Source organism: Sardina pilchardus, chromosome 5 (assembly GCF_963854185.1).
Source record: "Sardina pilchardus chromosome 5, fSarPil1.1, whole genome shotgun sequence".
Taxonomy (NCBI): Eukaryota; Metazoa; Chordata; class Actinopteri; order Clupeiformes; family Clupeidae; genus Sardina; species Sardina pilchardus.
Genome location: NC_084998.1, coordinates 33,318,259 through 33,338,258, shown reverse-complemented (window position 1 = coordinate 33,338,258; position 20,000 = coordinate 33,318,259). Strand labels below are relative to the sequence as shown.

At 45.2% G+C, this 20,000-nt stretch overlaps 1 protein-coding gene across 1 annotated transcript in view; it reads left to right on the top strand.

Moving 5' to 3' along the window:
• The window catches only part of sez6a (seizure related 6 homolog a), a 53,721-nt gene that overhangs the window by 25,945 nt on the left and 7,776 nt on the right, over positions 1–20,000 (top strand). Inside the window, exons 4-9 of the mRNA XM_062537532.1 lie at positions 4,338–4,523; positions 7,242–7,410; positions 9,010–9,176; positions 9,818–10,012; positions 10,541–10,679; positions 18,026–18,222. Of these exons, the coding sequence (XP_062393516.1) occupies positions 4,338–4,523; positions 7,242–7,410; positions 9,010–9,176; positions 9,818–10,012; positions 10,541–10,679; positions 18,026–18,222 (1,053 nt within the window). The remainder of the gene's footprint in view (positions 1–4,337; positions 4,524–7,241; positions 7,411–9,009; positions 9,177–9,817; positions 10,013–10,540; positions 10,680–18,025; positions 18,223–20,000) is intronic.

Sequence of the window (20,000 nt, the reverse complement as noted above, 5' to 3'; positions counted from 1 at the left end):
ACGGTCTCCACCCCAGGACTCTCCAGCTGAAAACATCACTTGCAAAGATCAGTATTGATCTCGGCGTGTGGGGGGAAGAGAGAGAGAAGTCAGGAAGGAGAGAGGGGAGCCGTAACACAACGGGGCCTGTGGTGTATCGATATGGACGCGGGCAGGTTAAACACACGCTCGTAATGGTCAGGCGCTCGATAAAGCCTGTTCAGGGAAAATCAGACTGCGCCAGCGCTCACCTCATCACTGAGCCCCCACGACAGCGCTGACAGGAAGTCTTTAGTGATACTTACAGGAACTCAGCGGCTTCCCTCTGCCAGTCCAGAACAAATGTGTGGAGCGCAGCTGGATCAATAGTGAAGCCCTCGCCTGAGAGGTACAATACCACGTGCTATTCATTCGCAGTGCATATCACAATGATGTCTCTACAATAAGAAGACATTTGTAAAAAGACCTCATCTTCTTTGCCCCCGAGGAGGGATGTCCTCAATGATGGAATGAAGCACTGTTTTACACCAGGGTGTTGGGGCCAATTACTTACTTTTTGTTTATTTAATGTCGTCTTCCCCTGCTGGTTCTTCCAATACAAGCCAAGACACACCTGCAGGAGGACAATGTAGATTGACAGGAAGTGTGGCAGGTTCATCATGAGGGAAAAGCTAGTCGGCGGGAGAACGAACATGACGTTTATGTCCACGCTATTTCACACTATTCACACCATTTCACATTATACAAGAATATACGTAAGAGTAGGACCTTCATTTACATTGATTTGCACTCACTTTCTTAGATATATTTCAGTTAAGTTTAGAATGATAGAGTCCTATTAGAGTTTGAATTTTGAATGATTATTTTTTTAGATTTGAACAGGTAACCATTCATGTCGAGACCTGCTCATCTGGCTTGCGTGGTAGCCTGAAAAGTTTTGGTAAGACAAGATGCCGATACACAGGGTCATTCAAATGTCAGAGAGACGCACACGCACATCGATCTAAGAGCTCATTAAGGTGCTTGAGCACACGCAAAACTCAGCACACATGGTACATACAGAGGAGGCAGAGCACAGTTACATCCCGCTCTAGGTCTTGTGGGACAGTTTGTGAATAGTGGAAAACTCAGCACACATGGTGCACACAGAACAGGAGTAGTAGTAATGTACAGTAGGCTGCGCCAGGGGCAAAGGACTCGCCGTACATGTAGTCCAAGCAGAGTGTTCCATCCTGTTTTCTAACAGGGGAGCTACACCAGGCCAGGCGTGTAACTGAAACGTTCCGTTCGCGACACGTACTGTAAAATCCATTTTAGTAGACTAGTCTATTTTCTTTTAATGTACGCGCCACTGTTGCGTCTGGTGTAGTTACTCCCATTGATTATAGTGATTATTAACTGCACTGCAACATACGCATACGCAAACGTAACGCTTCAGTTACGCGCCTGGTGTAGCTGCCCTGTGAGGCAGAATAAACATCCAGCCTCACCCCCCTATTCAACAGCATACTTTGTCCATATGTACACACACACACACACACACACATATATATATATATATATATATACACACATGCTTATAATGTCCATAAGTCTCTGTAATGAGATTTTACAAAAAAATCTCCACTCAACTTTGGCTTGTTTTCCTCAGTATCTTCCTCTGAGACATTGTTGACCCAGGGAGGCTAATACACAAGACACTATTTCCCTCCTGTTGGCAAATAACAACAGAGGCCCTTCCATTAGTGTGTGCTGTCTGCAGCCCCACAGCATCCCAATTGCCCCCACTGTTCTCCAACTCTCTCATTACGTGTAATAGCGAAACAATCAGGCTTTATGGGCGGGAAAGCACCCAGGCGCTGTGGAAATGACAGCCAGCGAACGGCGCTTTCTTAATTCCTGTGAGATTGTTGCGACATTAAGCGATGCCTCCAGCGGTTAGCACAGTGCTGGGGTGGGGTGGGGTTGGGATGGGGGTGGATGAGTGGAAATGGCGGCCCATTAAAGTTATAATGACAACGGTGGGGTTGGATGCAATAGAGCTGCAGTCGTATCTCAATGGGTGATCAAGGGTGCCTGGTCGGCCTCCCTCTCCTCTGCCGGCACGGCTCGCCGATTTACTGATGCGGAAAAGAAGCCCTTTTCATCACAGAGGTTGAATTTACCAGGCTCTGGGCCTGTGAGGGCGGGAGAGAGGGAGAGAGGGAGAGAGAGAGAGAGAGAGAGAGAGAGAGAGAGAGAGAGCCTGGTAAAGTGAAAATCAATGCTGCTACAATAGCCTGAAGCCACACCAATGGTGCAACAACAAATGGCACAATTCACTAGCAGTATATAAATCAGACCATAACAGTCTGTTAGTAGGAGATTTGTCCACAGCTAAGAAGTGGTCAAGGCAGCAAACAAATAAAATGGAGCTTGGTGCTTTGGAAATGGGTCTTATTATGACCAGTTAATCTTTTTATGGCACCAAATCAGCAAATGGCACTTTCAGCAGATGATACTGATACAGCACATTGATTCATCCTTCAAAAGACGTTTGTCAAGTCCAGTCTGTAGTGTTTGCTCTTGTTGGAGTATATTCAATCCTTGTGATGTTAACTACAATTGGAAAGGTGCCTTTTTTTCGGTGGGATGTGCTTGAGAGGGAGGGGGGGTTTTGTTTTATTGTCCATTAGAAGCAATAGTGGAGTTTAAAAGCTTAAAACTGATTTTTAGTGTTGGTCTTTATTCATGAGGTGGCGAGAAAGGAAGAGGGCGTTTACTGAGCGGGACTTGAAACGTGGTGATTAAGAACTTTGAATATGTTTGGAATTCTTGATTAGGCCATTACTCAGTGTTGATCTTAAAACACCAAATCAAGGACCAAATATTCTCAAGCAAGTGTTTAAAAATGACATTTAAAAGGATTCAGTCATGTGTCTCATCTAATTGTATAATCAATTAACCCCCCCTTCCAAAAAAAAAAAAAAAAAAAGTAAAATGCTGTGAGGTTGATTATGCTGCTGGGGTCAGTGACTGCCACTGCGTACCATATAGAATATCAAATGGCGTCTCTAATCAGCATGTGGCATTTAGGCGTGTGAACTGAAGATCTGGGGCCCTAATTGAAATGCTGGACAAGGTGCAAAGTACAAGTCAGAGTGAACGGATCGCTTGAGCTACAGCACGTGCCTGGTGCAGCCCGCCTGTTAAGCTATAAACCTGGGCAAGCAGCTGAGGCATCCATTCAGGCAACCATTTGCCTGAGGAAGACCCTGCAGGGGCGAAACACTGCCTGTGCTTTGTAAACATTACTGTAAATATGGGAGCTTAAAGCAGTGTAGCTGACATCAAGTCAAGTCAAGTCACATTTATTTATATAGAAGCAGCTACACTTAAACGCATTGTAGCCTAATTGACCCAATCATTATATTCTTTCACTGAAGCAGCCGAGGCATACCAGAGGAGGTGCAGGCCCTGCGTAGGATGAAGGATGGGGAGGGGGCGTGTTTCTTTAGAGCCTCCATTCCTGACAAGGCCACGTCGATCTGTCAACCTGGCGAACTAACATTCGCTGCCCTCTGCTCAGCCTGACTCCATTTAAGAGAACCAGAGGAACACCAGCCCTGGGAGCAGTAGCCTGTCTGTCCGTCTGTCTGTCTGTCTGTCTGTCTGTCTGTCTGTCTGTCTTCACACATGACACTGATGCTGCGTCCAGGCAGTGAAGTGTCGACATCGAGGATCGTGGTTTCTCACTTAACACCACTGCAGGGAAGCAAGTTTATTTGAAGCACTACCGTGAAAACACTTTCCTGTGTGAAGAGGTTATTGACATTTGCTCTGTCATGGCATCAAATGTTTTTGTCTTAGTCAATAAAATACATCTATATTTGTTCAGTTAGCAGACGCTTTTATATGAAGCAACTTACAACAGTGAGAGAAACCATTAAAGCTACATTGCAGAGTAGACCTCAGGTAGCAATAAATAGCACACAAATACATACTACTTAGACTGGGTAAACCCAGCCTGATCTGCCGGAGATTTGATTTCGCAATGCAACTCAGTCTGGAAACCTCAACATTTGTCTATCCTTGTCTAGACTGACTAACATTTCAATGTTACATCTTCCTCAGAATTGGTCAGAGGAGTCTGATTCTGAGGAATGTGTTGTAACACAAAAAGTATGTTCATCTACAATATTTGCATCATAAACAATAAAGCTATCCAGTAATCCTTTTGTTTTCACTTTATATTGTTTGAAGCACCAGGCTTGACAAACCTGCTAAACCTGAAAGAAGCATGCTGAAATCACCTTGGTCATTGTATAGTTTTCCATCAATGATTAATCAATTTTCAAATCAATTGTATCTCTTCTCAGCCTTTGCTCTGAGCTGTGGCCTTCCAAAGAGGCCAGCCAACGGTGAGGTGACGGTCAGCAGTCTCAGTGTTGGAGGGGAGGCTTTCTTCTTCTGTCTGACTGGCTACCAGCTCCAGGGTTTCTCCTCGCTCACCTGCCGCAACGCTACCACCCCCTACTGGACTGGCAGAGAACCCAAATGCCAGGGTAAGAAGGGCCTGTGTTTGTGTGTGTGTGTGTGTGTGTGTGTGTGTGTGTGTGTGTGTGTGTGTGTGTGTGTGTGTGTGTGTGTGTGTGTGTGTGTGTGTGTGTGTGCACGTGTGTGTGTGTGTGTGTGTGTGTGTGTGTGCACGTGTGTGTGTGTGTGTGTGTGTGGGGGTATGTTCTAGAGGTTGTGTATGGTTTTTAGAAGGAACCCAAATGCCAGGTAATCATTTTGGATGAAGTGTTGTACAATCAGGCGAGAATCAGGCAACGCTTGAGGGAAATGGCCATTCTCAAGTAACGCTTACTGTATGAGGGACATGTCATCAAAAAAACCTCCAGACTGCACAAATAAGAGTAAAGACAGGTCTGGAAAGTTAAACTGTGAAAGTGTCTCTGGGCCACTGTCTGTTCCCCTGCCCTGGAGAAGTCCCCCATCATTCCAGATTAGATCAGCCAAAGCCAGGATAGACGGAGCGCTCGGAGATATCAGTGAGTCAGCGAGATGTCTTAGATGTCTTGTCAGATATTTGGAGAACTCACAGAGGCCAGACAGACTTGTCAGTTCAGGTGCGTTTTTACTTGTCTAGGATGAAAGCTAGCGTGCATACCATAAGTCTCAATAGCCCCTGTAGTTAGTTTACTGGTAGCCAGATGGAATCATATGCCCATTAATCTAAAAATTCACTTCAATAACAAAATCAAATCAAAATCATCAAATATGGACATGAGCATACTTGTACTGTATTGTTTGGAACTCAGCATGTCACAATGAATATTCTAGAAATCCTACAGAATTTTAGCCCTGAGAGCCATCATGTCCTGCACCGGTGCACCCTGACAGGAAAACTGACGTTGTTGATATCATGAATTTAAGGAGTGGACAGACTGTGAGTAGTTAGGCCTTACTTGTGTATCTGGCTGTGTCCGTAGCCTAGTCAGTGCTAGTGGGCACACGGGGGGTGTTGTCCACTCCAGGTGATAATGAGGGGTCCTCTCATCTGTCTCTCATCTGTTCAGCCACTGGAGCAGGCTGTGAGATCTTGATCAATTCATCGGCTGAATCATAAGCGTGTTGCCAATAGCCTCGAATATGAACAAATACGCTAGTATCCCATCATATCACTGTGAGCCCTGATGTATATTTACATATTGTTATTTGCAATATCCATTACATTCCCTATTAGCATGTATATGTGACATTAGCATATATATTGTAAGTATGCAATGTTGTGCAAGTTTTGCAGCAATGCAGTTTGCTATTTCTGTATTTATGTTGTCAACAAAACATAAATTTGTGCCGCAGGAGACAAACTAGATAACGGCTGATCAGTGGGGTAGTGTAGTTGGTGTACAAACAGTTTCTCGGATGTTTCAGAGTAAAACACACACACACGCAAGCACGCGTGCATGCACAGTTGCACACACAAACAGAGAGAGAGAGCCAAAATAGGTTTCATGAAAACATACCAATTTCCGCCCCTTTCATTTCAAAATTGGAAAACAAATTTGTAATACTTCAAAATGATATTTGATTGATGAACCATACTTTTTTCAATAGCGCAAAGTGTGTAAATTTGGACAACATGTGGTTTGACTCATAACAGGAGCATTCATTACCCGATTTTGTTTCTCGTGCTTGGAGTTTGGTGCTGGGCTGGTGGGGGCCCTATTTCCGCCCACTCACTCGGCCCATTGAGGTGCAATGAGGGACATTAGAATGTAGTGGTGCATTATGGCAGTGCTTATTGCTATTTGGCAGACGCCTTTGTCCAAAGCTAGCCTGGTAGTAAACCAGAACCTGGCCTGGAATCTGTCAGATTAAGGGTCTGGCCACGAATAATGAAAATGGCCCAACTCAAAGCAAGCAAGCATTTGAAAATCTCACTGTACATAATTGGACAACACTACGACTAATGATTACTCTGACTGATTCTGGACTTCGACACAATTGGATAACACTACCAAAAACGAAAGCTGTAGCGCTGTGGTCATCAGTTGACCTCGCCCACACCTTTTTTGGTAGCCACAGATGGTTGGGGTAAACGTAATGTGCATCATTGCTCCTGGCCAGAGTATCTTGTGGACACAATTCAATTTGTGCTCTCGCAAGTACTCTGGATTTCCAGGGTAGTCCAAAGCGACATACAAATAAAAACAGTACATAATTAATTTAACAGTGAACAATTGAAAACGTTGGTCAGACTACAATAGCAATATAAACAATAAACAATATCAATTCAAGCAATTACCTAATGAAAATAAACAATGAATATATAGGAAAATAGCAGATAAACAATAAAGTCATTTAATCCATCAATCATTGAAAACCACATTCAGATTCATTTTTATTCTCCCAATACCCCTACCTCACTAGGTAAGCTCATTAATCAGGTCAGTGGAGAACTACCATAGAAAACATTGGGGACTAAACTCAAGAGGGGAAACAAATTACTGTAACGTTGAGCCAAGAATTCTTGTTGCGAAATGGAAATTCCACTGGAGGCCTAAGCGGTTTTGTACACGCAGCCGTACAGCACTGACAATAGAGCATGTTTTATGAGTGCCATCCCTCCAGCCTCATGACATGTCATGTCCTCTCTCTTTCTCTCTATCTGCCTCTCTCTCTCTCTGTCTGCCACTCTCTCTCTATCTACCACTCTCTCTTTCTATCTCTCTCTCTCTCTCTCTCTCGCTTTCTCTCTCTCTCTCTTTTTCCAGCCTCATGTGGTGGGATGATTAAAAATGCCACTCTGGGTCGCCTGGTCTCGCCGGGGTTTCCAGGTAACTACAGCAACAACCTGACGTGCCACTGGGTTCTGGAGGCCCCTGAGGGCCACAGGCTCCACGTGCACTTTGAGAAGGTGGCCCTCGCCGAGGACGACGACAGGTACGCAACACTGTCTACTAGACCTGTCACATTACAGGTGAACCTGGCCTGATGCAGGTAACGCTGTTAAGTGGTCTATGACTATGGGAGTATATGAGTGTATGAGTGTTTGTGTGTGTCTGACTTGGATTCTCTGCTCCATTGTGCTTGCTTCAACTCACTGCGCAAAGCATACTGAAGTCAAGTGACGTAACATTTTTACAAGATGGTGGAGGAATGTTTGGCCTCAGTTCCATAGAATCGTCCCATCTTTTTGTACAGTCTGTGGTCATGATTTGCGTGATTTGCTGACAACTTCTTGGCAGCGTAAGCTGACGCCACCATGATGCAACAGCTGAGTGATGATAGGGCCACCTGGGCCAGGACCACTCTGCATTCTCAGACATGGAAGCATACATAATCAGATGCTTAGTTTCCCCAGTGAAATGAAATGATATGTGTGTATCAGCAACGCTATACTTGAAGGTATCTACTTAACCCTCTAACCCTAACTTGTCATAACAAAAACTGAATGACACTTAATGACAGAAGCATTATGTCATAAATTCTAGGGGTGTAACTGTAGCCTATGCAAAAGTCACGGTTTGGTGTGTACTTTGGTTTTGAAGTCATGGTTCGGTTCATTTTTGGTACAGTAAGCCTGTAGGCGCTGCTAAGCTAAATTTCCCTGAGAATATTGCTGATGCCCAATGGGAATAGTATTTTTTTAAGTTAATGAACTAAACTGACATATGGTCCACCACTTAATGTGTTTGTTTGGGAACATGTTTGAAACATGTTCTGAATGCAAAATGGCTACTGTTAAAGACTGTATTATGTAAATTCGGTGCACATTATGTATTGAACCTACTGTAACATTCATTTTCACTCTCGGTCCTGACTGAGTGAGTGTAACCAGCTACCAGTGTCCACACTTCCACCATGGCCCTTCTGAGCAGAAAGACACCCCCTCACACACACACCCTCTCACACACGCCCTCACACATTCTCACACACACACTCTCACACACTCACTAATTACATGACAACGGCCAGACTGTGAGTTGACAACTCCAGTCCAGACAGCCAGCAGTGTGACAGCTCTGCTCAAGGGCAAGTTTTAGAAATACACACACACACACACACACACACACACACACACACACACACACACACACACACATACACTGACAGACACACACACAACACAAGCACACACATCAGTGCACACACAGACACACACAGATGCAGACACACACACACACACACACACACACACACTCCAACTTAAAGCAGTGCTCAGGGGGACATGGGGTGTGGAAGGGAAGATTTAACTTGCTTCACAAGGTTTCCTACAACAGCAACCACAATGCAGTGCACACTAATTCATTAGGCGGACGCCAACGCTTAACATTTTAATTGCATTTCTGTAAGCCAACTGGTGTGTCTAAAGGACATGGCTAAAAAGAATAATCACTAATTAATGAGTGTAGTTTCTATGGAGCTGATAGCCCTGCTGGTGAAGACAGATCTGTGAGCACAAGTCCAGAAAGTTTCTGTTGTAAGTTTGCAATAACGTATCTCTCTCTCGTCCTCCCTCCATAACACACTGCACGACAGGCTGCTCATAAAGAACGGGAACAACATCGACTCCCCGGTGTTGTACGACTCCTACGAGGTGGAATACCTGCCCAGCGAGGGCGTCCTGAGCTCCGACCGACACCTGTTCGTGGACTTCACCACAGACGCTACCGGGACCTGCACTGGAGCGGCCATCAGATATGAAGGTACCCTAGAGATGCAATGCGTTTCAAATTCACAAACATTTGGCGAACATCTGCGAACACTCGCAAACAGGCTGAGGTGGTAGTTCTCCACAAACATATATGGAGCTGGATGTGAGCTGGATGAAATATTACCGTTTACTTGCAATAGAATGTTTATTCCAAATCGTTCAAAATATAACTGTTCAGAGCAAACATGTTTGCCATGAATGTTCACCACTGTAACTTGAACGTGCCTCTGGTGAGGGACAGAAATGAACTTTTCCAAGATCATTTCTTTGAGATGCACCTGTATATGCAGTGACTGTCAGCCATAATTTTGTCACATAACACTGTCATATAACATTGTCACATATGATGTGATACACATGTACAGATAACCTCATAACTGAGGACATCTTGCAAAATCAGTGTATAAGCCGCAGCTAATTGATGGAAAATGACGGTATATGTTACTATAAATGCTAATACAATCTGCTTTGTGCTGTGTGGGTCAGCTTTTCCAAATAGCTTTTGCTCTGAGCACATGTATAATGCATTTATATGATTTATCTGTATTATGACATATGTTGTGTGTTGGTCAGTGTATAATGGTGTAATATGATGTGATATAACATGCTATGCTACATGCTGTGTGTTGTCAGCTTTCCCACATGGCTTTTGCTACGAGCCGTTTGTGAAGTACGGGAACTTCTCCAGCAGCGACGCGTCCTTCGGGGTCGGGGCAGTCGTGGAGTTCTCCTGCGACTCGGGCTACACCCTGGAGCAAGGCTCCGTCACCATCGAGTGTGTCAACGCAGAGAACCCACAGTGGAACGAGACCGAGCCAGGATGCAGAGGTGGGCAGGGTTCTAGGATCTAAGGTTCCACCACATGATCTGGGTCAGGGAGGAATGGTGATGATGATGATGCGAGTTCCTGTTTCAGGATATTTAAAAATGTTTTTATATCTTGGATCAGGGATAAAAGTCCAGTTTAATGGATTGTCCATTAGGCTATTAGGTGGTTGTTAGGTTTAAGTGTCCTTCTGATGCCTGATCTTCCTTTAGATCATAAACACAGATTACATAAATGTTACACAAATCTTAATTCTGCATTCCCTGCTGCTAGATCATTTAGTTTTTTGGATTTTAGTGTGTGCGACTATGTTTGTGTACACGCATGTGTGTGTGTGTGTGTGTGTATGTGCGTGTGTGAGTTTGTGTGACTGTTTGCATGTGACTGTGTGTGTGACTATGTTTGCATTTGTGTTTGAAAGCCCCTCTTTGAGGTTGGATTTTGGATTTCGGTGTACGTGACTATATTTGTGTGTGTGTGTGTGTGTGTGTGTGTGTGTGTGTGTGTGTGTGTGTGTGTGTGCTCCTCAGCTGTCTGCAGTGGAGAGATCACGGACTCGGCTGGGGTGGTGCTCTCCCCCAACTGGCCCGAGGCCTATGACAAGGGACAGGACTGCATCTGGGGCATCCACGTGGAAGAGGACAAGAGGATCATGCTGGACATCCAAGTGTACGTGTAGGAGAGAGAGACAGTGTGTGTGTGTGTGTGTGTGACGTGCGTGTGTGTGTTTGTGTGTGTATGCATGCACGTATGCATACTTATGAGTGTGTGTGAGTGTGCATGTGTATGTACATACATACTTGTGAGTGTGTGTGTGCAGGTGTGAGTGTGAGTGGAAGAGGACAAGTACCACTAAAGTGGTAGTGTGTGTGTGTCCAGAGCGGGTCGTCATGTGGTAGTGTGTGTGTCCAGTGTGTGTCATCGATGTGGTAGTGTGTGTGTCCAGTGTGTGTCATCAATGTGGTAGTGTGTGTGTCCAGTGTGTGTCGTCAGGTCCAGACACGGGAGCTGTGAGGTCCTACTCGTGTCAGGCTGGGATGGATTACCCTGCTGTTGGATAATTTAGCTGCCCTGATTAAGATTTCCTCATCAGCTTCTCAGTGTGTGTGTGTGTGTGTGTGTGTGTGTGTTTGTGTGTGTGTGTGTGTGTGTGTTTGTGTGCACATGAGTGTGTGTGTGACGGCGTATCCCTTGGCCCATTAGTGTGATGAATGGTGGAGTGGCTGTATGGCGCTCGGTGTTGTCAGAAGCCATCATCAGTCATTAGTGTGTGCAGTGCAGTGGTGGCTGCTGGGGAGAGAGGGAGCGCTGTGGAACAGGTGCCAACACAGACACACTCTCTTTCTCTCTCTGTATTAGATACTCTCTCTCTCTCTCTGTATTAGATACTCTACTTCCTCCCTCTTTCTCTCTCTGTATTAGATACTCTACTTCCTCCCTCTTTCTCTCTCTTTCTATCTCTCTTAAATACTCTACTTCCTCTCTCTCTTACTGTAAATACGTTCCTTCCTTCCTCTCTCTCGGGAATATGCGCCTTCCTCTCCTTTATTCCTTCCTCTCTCTATCTCTCTCCCTCCCACCCTCCCCCCTCTCTCTCTCGCTCTCTCTCTCTCTCTCTCTCTCTCTCTCTCTCTCTCTCTATATATATATATATATATATCACTCTCACTCTCATTATCCCCTCTGTTACACACACACACACACACACACACACACACACACACACTTGCTTGCTCTCTGTGCAGCAGGTGCCATAGGAGATATCTGTGTGTGTGTGTGTGTGTGTGAGAGAGTGTGTGTGTGTATCTCTCCCATCATCTCTTTCTCTATCTCAATGTCTCTGTCACTGAAGACAATGACATACTGAAACACACACACACACACACACACATTCATATTCAAACACTCTATCACATACACATACACATACACACACTCTCCCTCCCACACTCACACATACACCCTGGCTCTGTCTAGAGGATAGCAGATTTACGGTGACAGATTGGCGTGTGTGTGTGTGTGTGTGTGTGTGTGTGTGTGTGTGTGTGTGTGTGTGCCCTGCGGGTCAGTCCTCCTGTGTGTGTGGCTCCGTGGCCACCGGAAACCTACTTGGCAGCAGCCCGCTCCAAACGAGCACATTAGTCCAGTGACAACATAAGGACCATTATCATTGAACCTTGTTACACACACACACACACACACACACACACACACACACACACACACACACACACACACACACACACACACACACACACACACACACACACACATACAGAGCCATGGTGTGGAAGAGCTCCATAGTTTCCACGTCAGTCAAGACGGGCCTTTAAAAACCACAGCATGGGGACCACTCAGATTTCAGCTCTCATCACTCACTCACACACACACATACACACACCTCTCTGCAGCACAGGAAAGAAGAAAGAAAGAAATGAACAAATGAGCATATGAAATAAGGAAGAAAGAGAGAGACATAAAAAGCAGACTATGCAGACTATGCAGTAATTTAGTCTACAAATGTATTATTGGCCCTCCATTACTATAAGTGTCCTGTTCAGAGTGTGTGTTGTGATCTTGGTTGTTGTTCTTCAGCGTAGCATGGCTTGTGTAATATTCATCAGCTCCCTCCCTGTCTGTCTGTATCTGTAAGCTGAAGCACCATCACTCAGTCACATGGGCACTTCACCCATATCATTCCCAGCATGCTTCACTTCCTGTCCCAGAGAAAGAGTGTGTACTCTGCGGTGTGGTCGTGGTTGTGTAGACGGGATGGGGGGTGCAGTGAGCTAATGACAGGGGTGCGGCCCCCTGATTCTCTTTACTAATGAGCACCCACACATACACACACACACACACACAGTGACATGCTCACATACACACACACTCTTTCTCTTGCTCTCTCTCACACAATCACATACACAAACACACACACAGACACAGACACTCACACACATACACATACACATACACACACACACACACACACACTCCCTCCACATCACCCTGTGCCGTATCATTCAACTGGTAATTACAGAGGAGCGGAGTGCATAACGACGGCTGATTAATTGATTTAACGGAAACCAAAGGGGTTGCCCGCACTCATTAGGGATGAGCTCAGCTGTGAGGCGGCACAGGCGGCGGCTAACACACCTGCGGGGGGGTCACACCTGTGCAGGGAAGATCGCTGTCGGAGCCGTAATGACATGAGCAATTAACACACACTATCGTCAAGTCTGAGGGTCAGCAATTAATGAGGACAACCTAGCAAAACAACACAGATGTGGAGTCTAATATAGACATCTATGTGTGTGTGTGTGTGTGTGTGTGTGTGTGTGTGTGTGTGTGTGTGTCTGTGTCTGTGTGTCTGTGTCTGTGTGTCTGTTTGTGTGTCTGTGCCATCTTATGCAACATTAATGTATTCTTTTGACATTACATTGCATTGTGTATAGTGTATTGATATTATTATTTCTGAAGGGTATGTGTAAGAGCGACTGGGAGAGATTTCTGTAGGAGGAGGAGTGAGTCTTAATCAGAGAGGAAGAGAGATTTCTATAGGAGTGAGATTAGGAGGAGAGGGAGAGAGAGAGACACAGAAAGAGAAAGAGAAGAAAAGAGTGAATGTATTAGTATTTCTATATAAACCCCTCTGATTGCATGACTCTTTCTGGCTGCCCAATGCCCATATCCTCTTACATGCGCTCACTCTGTAGTGCATGCAAATGACTTCACCCGGCCAGCTATTGCAAGAGCATCAGAGGAACAGGCTGATTGCTCGCCCTCTGCTCTCCAGGGTGGTGTGAAGCAGCCTCCACCCCTCGCTCCACCCGCCGCCCCTGCCAAGGCCACAGACCACCCCACCCCACCCCGTCACGGCGCTCCCAGGCCACAGATTAGGAAAGTGATTTGCCGCCAGAGCAGCCGTGCGGGGGCATTAATCTCCGTGAAGGAAGCGAGGGAATCCTCACGATCGTTTTTTAAAAAGGTCCTGTCTGTAAGGAGAGGGATGGAGACTCTGTGTGCGTGCGCGCGTGTGTGTGCGTGTGCGTGTGCGTGTGCATGTGCGTGTGTGTGTGCGTGTGCTCGTGCTCGTGCGTGTGAATGCGTGCGCGCATGCTTGCGTGTGTGTAGAGGTGGGGGGCTGTCATATGCAACACTTGACTTGGGTTCACACCTGGCTGTGAGACGCTGGGATCCGGCCCTCCTGGTGTGCTCCGCAGGGAATGTTTTTCCGTTTGCACAAATGCAATTTGGAGATTTGCGGAGCGAGTGTAGCGAGTGGCTCCCGAGACGATTTGGTGGGCACGTGATTGATAGGTACCGCAGGGTCTGTGCTTACACACACCGCTGAGTGTGTGTGTGTGTGTGTGTGTGTGTGTGTGTGCGTGTGTGTGTGGGGATGTGCTTACACACACACCAATGCACCCAAGCCTCCCTGTTCTGCTCCCTGATCCAACTCCTTAGAGCTGGTCCAAACTGCATGCGCCTGTCTGACTGTCCAGTAGCATTAAACACTCTCTGTCCTCACCGAATCCTTTAAATAAACAAACACACACAAACACACAGACACACAGACACACAGACGCACACACACACACACACACACACACACACACACGGCCACCGACATGATGGTGTTCATCCTCTTCCTTGAGATCAAGGCTCTCCGTTACCTGGCGACCGTATGTCCTCCTCTCCATCTCTCCATCGCTTCATCTCTCTGTCACTCCATCTCTTCATCTCTCCATCTCTCCATCTCTCCATCTCTCTCTCTCCATCTCTTCCCCTCCTCCTTCACCTCAAACAGACGTTGGCGGTTCATCGGCTGCTCTGTCACTCCCTAAGAGAAATGAGCCATAAGTTGCTATCAGCGTTCATCTCCTCTCAAGGCCAGTGCAGCACGCGTTAAAACTCAGCCATCCTGAGAGAGACCAGTCGAGGCGAGCGGCACTTTTCACCGATTTCCTAAACGTCCTTTTAAGAGAGCAAAGTTAATATACAGTCATTTAGAATTTGCTCTGGCTGGCTGTTTCTGAAGGGAAGCTCTCCGTGAGCTCTGTCCATCTATGTATCGCTTGATTGCAAATGAAATGTGTATCAAGGGGACAAGTTCACCCAGTTCTTGGGTCATTGTCCAGCGATGCCGTAATTTCCCAACTATTAGCCACAGCTTATACATTGACTTTGCAAAATGTCTTCAGCTATGAGGCTAATACATGGGGGCAGTTAATATGGTTTAGTTTCTTTTAACTTGCATAAAACACTGTTATGAACAATGCGGCTAATACACAGGAAATGAATGTAGTCATGACAGCAGAAGCCCTGTTTAAGCTGGCATCATGCTCTCTGCAGGATGCTTGTGTTAGACTGCCGTGTGAGGTCAACACTGTTTATTTTTCTGGATAACTGAACTTGAACTGAGCTGCATGGCAAACAGGCCTTGCATGGGAGGTATTAGGCATAAGGTATTAGGCATAAAGGCCTGATAACCCAGATAGCAATTTCCTTTGGGCCGGATCCGCATGAAAGCCTTTAGATCCGTATGTAGCGGACCTACGGTATCTGACTGTGGGCCAGATGTGGCCCACACACAATAAGCGGACCCGAATTGCAGTTCCGTACAACACAGAATAAGCGGACCCGTGGCACACACAATAAACAGAACCATATTGCAGATCCGTACCACACACAAGAAGCGGACCCGTACCACACACAAGAGGCGGACCCGTATTGCAGATCCGTACAACACAGAATAAGAGGACCCGTGCCACACACACACAATAAAAGGACCCGTATTGCAGATCCATACCACACACAAGAAGCAGACCCGTACCACACACAAGAGGCAGACCCGTATTCATGGGTTTCATCAGGTCCCTTTGCACAGGTGTATCAATCACCATGCAGTCTGCATTGATAATCAAGGTGCTTCATTTTATACACCTGTGGAAAGGGACCTGATGAAACCCATGAATTGCAGATCCGTATACCACACACCAGAGCGGTAGATAAAACAGAGTGGCGACACTCCCATAGACCTCCGTAGGAAAAAATGGCAGTGCTTTTTCCAGGCTATTTCCTCGTTATGGGACTTTTGGAACTATTTACAGCCAATCTCTTGGTCAGTAGTTAATGAGTTAATTTATTACACCTTCCAGCATCTAGAAGTACATCCCACCCTCCTGGAATTCAGCCATTCAGCGCAGGTTTTTTGGAACTTTTGATCGCGTGGCGGCTACATCAAAGCGTGTCGCAACTCTCTCTGCTCTCTCTATGGCTCTGCCACACACAAGAAGCAGACCCGTACCACACACAATAAGCGGACCTGTATTGCAGATCCGTACCACACACAAGAAGCGGACCTGTACAGGTTCGCTTACTGTGTGTGGTACGGATCTGCAATACAGTTCCGCCTCTTATGTGTGGTACGGGTCCGCTTATAGGGCTCGGGATCATGACGTGAAAACTTTGCGGGCACAGCACAGCTAATACTATATTTCTGCTTCTTGTCTTCTGCATCTGAATGAATGGACATCACGTTCAGTGCGCTACCAACATGGCGGCAATATTCCTGGAATGCAAGTCGTGTGCCCGAGCCCTATTGTGTGTGGTACGGATCTGCAATGCGGTTCCGCCTCTTATGTGTGGTACGGGTCCGCTTCTTGTGTGTGGTACGGATCTGCAATGCAGGTCCCATATCACATATGACTTTAAGCAGACATTCACAACATCCCCAACTGGTCACCACTATAAAAAACTTTGCAGAAGAATTAAGGATGCTTATCACAATTTTATGACTTTATAAACCTCATGGTTTAGATATAAAATATAACCTAGACATTCTCTGATAACTTTAATTATATTTTGTGTAGGCCTACTTTGTTTGCTTGTTTGTTTGCTTTGTTTGCTTCCCAGCATGCATTGCAAATATTAGTTTTGAATTTTGAAACAAACAATGTGGTTGGGACATTTTAGCTTATAGGCTAACCTACTCCACTGATGTTTTGAACAACAACATTACCAGATATGACCATTGACTTAGTAATTGATTAGGGGGGAAATACACCGTAGTCGTGAAAGTATTAGACCTAACCGGGTATAAATATCCAGCTAACTAAACCAATTATTATTCTTCTGGACGTGATCATCAATCTCCAAGCCGCATTCACAGGTAAGATAAATAAGTGTGTGACATGAAATACTAGACGGAATTGCAAATCATTACTGCATACCAGTTACTGCTTAACAATGTTGACAGCTGTTTCACTCACATACACAGTCTCCTAACGCCACACACTTCGTGACAGATTGACTTCGGTACTCTACATCGCTCAAATGCTAAACGGTGAACAGGTAATTGGGTGAAATTCGATTTTTCCTCTTTTTACGTCGCAGTAACAAAATACGTTTTTTAAAATGCTCTGAATCATCGCCGGGACGTTATCTTGTTTGTTGGGAGCAGTCTTAGCCCTTATTGCCACCAGATCAGTTAAACGGATCCAAAACAATTTTGGACCGATGTGCGTTTGGATGCCGGATCAGGTCCACTATTCAGATCCATGCCGGATGTCGTGGTAGGTGTGTTTTGCTATCTGGGACGGACCTGGACGAGTGCAAGTTCATATCTGCCGCAAATCCGTCAAACAGATTCAAAACAATTTTGGACCGATGTGCGTTTGGACGCCGGATCAGGTCCATTATAAAGATCCGTGCCGAATGTTGTGGTACATGTGGCCCAGTTCCGTCCCAGTGCAGTTTTGCTATCTGGGAAGTAATGTGAAGATTTTGGGTGAAGTGTCTGTTTGTACAACAACAGATATGACTTTTGTGTAGTGCACAGCATACAATAACACAGGAGCCTTAATGAAAAGGTGGGGTTCAGGGATGACACCGAAAATATCACTGAGCACCTCCATGGCTTAAGTTACTTCATGTCGATATACAGTATATCACATACTTACATACCGATTTATTTATGCCTCTGTCTTTGTCGTTTTTTGTGTCTTTGTGCGCAGCCTCCATCTTGGTAAAAACGACATGCTGACGTTCTACGACGGGGACGACCTGACGGCCAACATCCTGGGCCAGTACAGTGGAGCGCTGCCGCGCTTCAAGCTCTACACCTCCATGGCCGACGTCACCGTCCAGTTCCAGTCTGACCCCGCCACCAACATCTACGGCTACAACAACGGCTTTGTGGTGCACTTCTTTGGTAGGTCAAAGGTCACTCAGTAAATGTTGTTTGAGATGGTTTAATAGAGCATATAAGCTCTGAAAAAGGTTGTGGAAATTGAGAGTGATGGAAGATTATCTTAATCTTCCGTACTCAATACAGTTGATTGTTTGGTAGAAAGTATCACCAGATAGAATTCAACAGTACAAATCTGACAGTGCAAAAATACAAATTAGACATTTTGTCATAATAGCCACTGTAATGAAAGATACAACACTGTCTTCCTACAGTATTTCTTTGGTGAGACAACTTAACGACATAAATATTAGTACAGAACGCTCGCTGTAAACATCTAAGAGGTGGACAGATGATCTTTAGGCTAACAACTCTAAGATTGTGGTTTGCCATCCAAGCTGTGGTGACAACTTCCTATAGAAAAGGTTGCTAGGTTACAGGCACGCAGGTGAGTCAGGCCTTATCATTTTTATAATTGTATGTCATTTCTTTTTGTTTTGTGTATTCTTTGACTTTGAAGTAGAGAAAGGAGCTTATATTGGGCATATGTTAGCAAAACTTTCATTTGTGACACACTACTATGTCTGTAATTTTAGAGCTGTGACCTTCAACAAACTGCAACAAATATTTATCAGACTTGTTTTTTCTCTGTGAGAAAATGGCACAGAAAGACATAACAAATTAGGTCCACTTTGAATGGCGACTCCTGTAATGGAGTCGTATAAGATTTACTATGGTCATGGAGTTATAGAACTGTCCACAAATCACAAAGGCCCAATTCACTACCGATACAGATAGTGGCTCCACTTACTGGAAGCGCACCACATCCCTATTAGAGAAGACCCAAAGGTATTAGTGCATTGTGCAATTTATTTTGTTAGGTGCATTACATAAGCAGAACAAATGGACGGCATTTCCCTGTCTGGTGGAATTAAGTTGTCAAACTCACCAGGCCCGAGTCCTGGACCTGCATAAATGAGGTCTGACTTTTACTGCGGCTTAATGATGTCTAGCGCACACATGCACATTGGTGTCAATTTTATATTTCTAAATTTGAAGGTAAACTTTTTAGTTGCAACTTTTATCAGTGTATTTCGTCATCGAAACCCACGGCAGTGTTCAGGCAGCCCTGAGAGATACCTGTCAATCATGCAGCTGGATGACTACGACTGACGAAGAGTTCTCTCTCCCTCTCCACTCATCCCCTGCCCCTCCTCTCTCTCTCTCTCTCTCTCTCTCTCTCTCTCTCTCTCTCTCTCTCTCTCTCTCTCTCTCTCTCTCTCTCTCTCTCTCTCTCTCTCTCTCTCTATCTCTCTCTCTCTGTCTATCTCTCTTTATTGAATAGTGGTATAATAGTGGCTGAGAATGGGTTTCATTGACACAAACAGCGTGGTTTTTTTTAAACCTTCCACATTTTTCTCAAGACTAAATACAAACTCCAAATCTCAAACTACATTCACAGAACCTCTGACAAACCTCAGAAACTGAACAATCACCTCAAAACAGACATGCTCAAAACCAAGCCCAAGACCTGTCTTCAGATCATTCACAAAGCCCTCAAAATGCAAACACTACTGAGCAGTCAGAGAACACAGTGTTCAGGGTAGAGCTTATGGCTCCAGGAGAAATATTCATTGTTTACAAACAATACAGTAAATACATTTTGCCTCTAAAAAACAAAACAAAATAAAGCAAAGTAAAAAAACATTCAATATCTCAGTGGATTCAGTGAAAAAATAAAGTATTGAGAATGGGAGTTTGTATTTACAGTCTTGAGAAGGGTGAAGGTTGAAAAATGTGTT